Here is a 5,510-nt window from a genome sequence, read left to right as displayed (position 1 = left end):
CGATTCAAGAATATTTTTTCATGATTTTTTTAAAATGTTTTCATATAGTATAATGTCATGAACTCAAGAAATGTTCTTCATTTTAGAAAATGTTTCGAAATTTGTAAAACTATTCAAAAATTAGAAAAATGTTCATGAGTTTAAAAACTGCTCATGATTTGAAAAATTCTTCATCATTTCACGAAATTGAAAGTGATAATGTGTCTCAGTTATGCAGCAAAACGTGGTTATGCTCATTGATGATTATGACTTTTTTGTTGCAACGCATGGAGCTAGTATTGAAAAAATCCCTTTAAATTTTTACGTAATCTTCTGGTAGAACCCTTTCGAAGGACCTTATGACGCAATCTCATCGTGGAGCCTCAAGTAGTGACCTCTGCGGCATATTTCTGGCCCACAGGGGTGGGTTGGGTAGAGCGCTTTGGAGATGCGTAGGGGCGCTGTTATGGGTTCTATGGACAACTAAAACAAAATCACCGTAGAACATAAATTTTTCTCTTACCCTGCTGACATTATTTTCAAATGTCATTTGTTTCTCCAGACTTGAACGCCGTTGGGGCAACGGCGGGACACTGAGCGGATGCAAGAGACGATGGAGCGGATTCAACTTATCCAGATCGCGGCATGCCACTAGAAGTCGACATCCGTTCCTCTTTTGTGCCGGCTTGGCATGTCTAGACTTTAGCTTTATCTCTAAGGCCGGTTGCATGTTAAATTTTGGCTTTGACCTCTCTCATTTTCAATTCCTTTTGTTAAAAACTGTAATGCTTGTTGGATGCCTGTTCGTGGGCTTTATTAAGTTAAGCCGGATGCTTCATGCGTCTTCCTTTAAAAAAATCCTGAATCCTCGATGCTGTTCCTCTTTTTCTTTTTTTCCCCGACGGAACCATCCAGGCGCGAGCATGGAAGACAGATGTAGCCGAACTCGATGGCGTGGCATAGAAAAATGAAAATGCGTTACCCCAAAAGTGCCACGCAGCCAACCCTCGTGTCGTCGGCCCTGTAGGTGCCCCGCCGCGAGCGCGGACACGTATCCCATCTGACCGGCGCCGGCGAACAAACAAATACTCCCATTTTGCCCAGTTCCTGCTACTGTAAGCCCTGCCTTCCTCTGCTTTCCTCTCGCAAATTTTAGTCCCGCGGTGCTGCTCTGTTCATTACTCCGGCGATCGGCGATCAGTTGTGCACCTGCCGTAGCTGTTGATTGATAGCGGGCTGATTGAAGTAGCTGCCATGTCGGGAATATCGCTTGCAGTGGCGCCGCGGTCTGACCCGGACAACGGGGCGGAGCGGCAGCCGTCGTCGGCGATGCTCGGGGGCGTCATGGGCTCGCTCCGCGTCATCGAGCTCCAGCTCGTCGCCTTCATCATGGTCTTCTCGATGTCAGGCCTCGTCCCGCTCATCGACCTCGCCTTCCCGGTCGTCACCACCCTCTACCTCCTCGCCCTCTCCCGGCTCGCCTTCCCTTCGCTCCACAGCAAGCTCGACGACGAAGCCGCCGCCGCCCACTCCGCCGCGTCCCAGGAGATCTTCCGCGGAAGCAAGTAAGTTCTCATCGCTAACCCGCGCGCCTCAGAGAAAATTAACTTGATCAGCACCTGAGGGTTGTTCTTGTATACATATTTGGATGCACTGTTCTGGATGATTAATTGTGCGCCCGCGCGCAAGTAGGCTGTTTCAGGTGTATGTGGTGATGGGCACCACGGTGGGGCTGTTCCTGCCGCTGGCGCACGTCCTGGGCGGGTTCGCGCGCGGCGACGATGCCGCCGTGCGCTCCGCGACGCCACACCTGTTCCTGCTCTCGTGCCAGATCCTCACGGAGAACATCGTCGGCTCGCTCGGCGTCTTCTCGCCGCCGCTGAGGGCGCTGGTGCCGCTTCTCTACACCGTGCGGCGCGTCTTCGTCATCGTCGACTGGGTCTACGACGTGTGGACCAACAAGCTCATCACCCGCAGCGCCCCCGTTCAGGTGCGTTGATGTCACGATTTCCGGTTTCAGATATGAATCCTTTCCCATCGTGTGTCTGACTATTGCGTTCCGCGGCGTGATGCAGGATAAGGCCTGGGTGTGGTTCGGCAGGTACCTCGCAGTGGCGAACCTGGTCTACTTCTCCATCAACCTGTTCGTCTTCCTGATCCCCAAGTTCCTCCCCCGCGCGTTCGAGAAGTATTTCCACACGCGCGACGAGGTGTACGCCAAGACGGCGGAGGACAAGCGGGCGAGGGATCTGTCCTCGCTCGATGATGACGGTGCGGCAAAATCGGAAGTCTCCAAGAAGGCCGACTGAGATCGATGATCGTGTTCGTTGCGCCGCGTTTGAGCTGCGCTCGTAGTGTGCTCTGTAGCTTCAACTTTGCCTACCTGTATGTGGACCGGTGTTTGTACATTTGGGTCTTCGCTTCTCATTTCTGAAATTCTGTGTGAATGTTCTTCTTGCTTCCTTTTTACTCCCTTCAGTTTCAAAATATTTGAAGTTCTAGATTTATTTTAAGTTTGACCGACTCAAAAAATGTGCCATGATCTACAACACCAAATACACATAGTATGAAAATAACACGCGCCAAAGAGCCCGTCTCGAGACCTTGTCCTAGCACTTCTTTTCTCTGCAATTTGGATCGCGAGAAGAAAAACGGTCATGTACTATAGATTAAATTTGAAAAAAAAATAACAGCTAAAAGTAATACCACATTTAAATTCTACACATTTTTCTAATCAGATCTCATATATAACAAGTTTTTTTTTTGACGGAATCTCATGTATAACAAGTTAATATCAAAGTTAGGGCTTAAAAAATATGGATAATTTTGTTTTACATAAGCTTTGTTTTACATAAGCTGCAGATGGATTAACCAAAATGTCAGGGAGGTTTCAGTTAAAAAATGATTTGTCTTGACTTAAATATGAATGGTGGGTGATTACCTGAAATATTAGGGCTTTTCTAAAAAATGCAAAAAAGGATTAGTCGGCAACATGAACATGTATTGGTTTTAACTAACAAAAGAGCCCGTTGCAAAAAACATAACACACATTCTTAACCGAACAACCATCACTCAAGACTACAATATGTCCATCTCCTTTATATTAGCTACTCATCATATTTGTGTTGCCGCTTATCATTCTTCTCACCCTCGCCGGCGATGGCTTTAGTATTCACATAAACCAAAACATGTTTGAATGTGGTTAATCCTAAGACGTCTCTCTCCTCCCTCTTCCCTCGTTTTCTCTCACACTCGCGATGAAAAATCTGTTGTTTTCTTCTACGATGTATTCAGAAGTATGCATGTGTAGTTCTTGATGTTGTCTTTTCTCTATATGACTATAGTGGGCGTTTATTTGTAACCCGAATTGCCGCCTGTATGAAAGAAAAATGAATCGTGCGTATAGTTATAAGTTTACTTTCAAAATAATATTTAAAAAATATTTAATAGATAAAATTAACATCATATTCAAATTTCACACATGTTTCTAATCAAATTTTATATATAACATGTTAAAATTGAAGTTACGGTTTAAAAGATACTTATAATTTAAAAAATCATTTGTTTGACTTAAATATCTTCCAAAACAATATTTATAAATACTTAACAGGTCAAAATAATTTTATATTCATATTCTACATATTTTTCTAATCAAATTTCATATATAACATGTTTAAATCGAAGTTACGGTTTAAAAGATAATGAATGATTTAGAAAAGCATTTGTTTGACTTAAATATGATCCGCGGATGGAATACCTAAAAAATCAGGGGTTCTCGAAAAACTGTAAAATAACGGTTCGGTGTGACTTAAATCCGGACTGCCGGTTGATTTCATGAAAACGCAGGGGCTGTTTGGCAAAACGACGTGACGGACGGGCAGAAACCTTACGTGTTTTATTATTAGGTAGAGATTTATGAAAAACAGAGGTTTTTTGATAAAATGGTGATCCGATGAACGGACAGAGCGTATTGGGGGTTAATTTACAAAAGACAAGGTTTTTTTGATAAAATGGCAATCCGTATTGAGGGTTAATTTACAAAAAACAAGGTTTTTTGATAAAATGACGATCCAATGAACGGATAGAGGCACTCCCTACTTTATTAGTAGGTATAGAAGAGAGTCTCCTACTTTATTAGTAGGTATAGAAGAAAATCTTAAAAGACTGATTTGATGAACAGATAGAGGCATTCCCTATTTTATTAGTAGGTATAGAGAGAATCTCAAAAGATTGATTTGATGAACGGAGAGAGGCATTCCCTATTTTATTAGTAGGTATAGAAGAGAATCTCAAAAGACTAGCTTAATGTTCTAGTTGTTAGACTGATGAAAATATGCCTTAAAAGGCAATAAGACTAGTTTAATGTTTTAGTTGTTAGACCGGTGAAAATATGCCTAAGTCAATAATAAAATGGTTATTATTATATTTTCTTGATCATGATAAAGGTTTATTATTTATGCAAAATTGTATTGACCGGAAACTTAAATACATGTGTGGAAACATAAACAAATACCGTGTCCCTGATGAGCCTCTACTAGACTAGCTCGTTGATCAAAAGATGTTTAAGATTTCATAACCATAGACATGAGTTGTCATTTGATAACGGGATCAGAATGATGTGATGGACAAGACCCATCCGTTAGTTTAGCATAAGATTCCGTTTATTGCTACTGCTTTCTTAATGTCAAGTACATGCTCGTTCGACCATGAGACCATGCAACTTCCGGATACCGGAGGAATACCTTGCGTGCTATCAAACGTCACAACGTAACTGGTTGATTATAAAGATGATCTACATGTATCTTCGAAGGTGTCTGTTCAGTTGGCATTGATCGAGATTGAGATTTGTCTCTCCGTGTATCGAAAAGGTATCTCCAGGCCCTCTCGGTAATACACATCATAAGAAGCTTACAAGCAAAGTGACTAAGCAGTTAGTTGCAAGATGATGTATTACAGAACGAGTAAAGAAACTTGCCGGTAACGAGATTGAACTAGGTATGACGATATCGACGATCGAACCGGGCAAGTAATATGCCGATACAAAGGGAATTACGTATGTTGTCATAAGGTTCGACCGATAAAGATCTCTGTAGAATATGTAGAAATCAATATGGGCATCCAAATTTCGCTATTAGTTATTGACCGAAGAGGTGTCTCTGTCATGTCCACATAGTTCTCGAACCCGTAGGGTCCGCACGCTTAACATTCATTGACGATATAGTATTATATGAGTTATGTGAATTGATCACCGAATGTTATTCGGAGTCCCGGATGAGATCACGGACATGACGAGGAGCACCGCAGGTAAAGATTGATATATAGACGATAGTATTTGGTCGTCGGAAAGATTTCAAAAGTACTGGATATTTTATCGGAGTGCCAGAAGGGGTTTCGGGAGGCCACCGGCAAGCGATGGGCCTTATGGGCCAAAGGGGGAAAGCATACCAGCCCACAAGGGGGCTGGTGCACCCCTCCACCCCTTGCCCACGCACCAAAGAGGGCGGGAAGGAAGAGGAAAGCGCCCTAAAGGC

General features: G+C 43.1%; 1 protein-coding gene across 1 annotated transcript; it reads left to right on the top strand.

Moving 5' to 3' along the window:
- The first annotated feature begins 1,101 nt into the window (after positions 1-1,101).
- On the top strand, positions 1,102-2,480 carry LOC119367808. Its single transcript, XM_037633211.1, has 3 exons — positions 1,102-1,544; positions 1,672-1,969; positions 2,055-2,480. Exons 1-3 carry the CDS (start codon positions 1,234-1,236, stop codon positions 2,286-2,288), a joined length of 843 nt encoding a protein of 280 aa, XP_037489108.1. The 5' UTR covers positions 1,102-1,233; the 3' UTR covers positions 2,289-2,480.
- The last annotated feature ends 3,030 nt before the right edge of the window (positions 2,481-5,510 follow it).

This window comes from Triticum dicoccoides, chromosome 2B (assembly GCF_002162155.2).
Source record: "Triticum dicoccoides isolate Atlit2015 ecotype Zavitan chromosome 2B, WEW_v2.0, whole genome shotgun sequence".
Lineage (NCBI taxonomy): Eukaryota > Viridiplantae > Streptophyta > Magnoliopsida > Poales > Poaceae > Triticum > Triticum dicoccoides.
This window is presented reverse-complemented; position numbering and strand designations above follow the sequence as displayed.

Excerpts from the sequence above, each read along its gene's own strand:
- LOC119367808 (XM_037633211.1), top strand. The coding sequence starts at position 1,234 with ATGTCGGGAATATCGCTTGCAGTGGCGCCGCGGTCTGACCCGGACAAC. Across the intron at positions 1,545-1,671 it reads GAGATCTTCCGCGGAAGCAA|GCTGTTTCAGGTGTATGTGG; the intron begins GTAAGTTCTCAT and ends GCGCGCAAGTAG. Across the intron at positions 1,970-2,054 it reads CCCGCAGCGCCCCCGTTCAG|GATAAGGCCTGGGTGTGGTT; the intron begins GTGCGTTGATGT and ends GGCGTGATGCAG.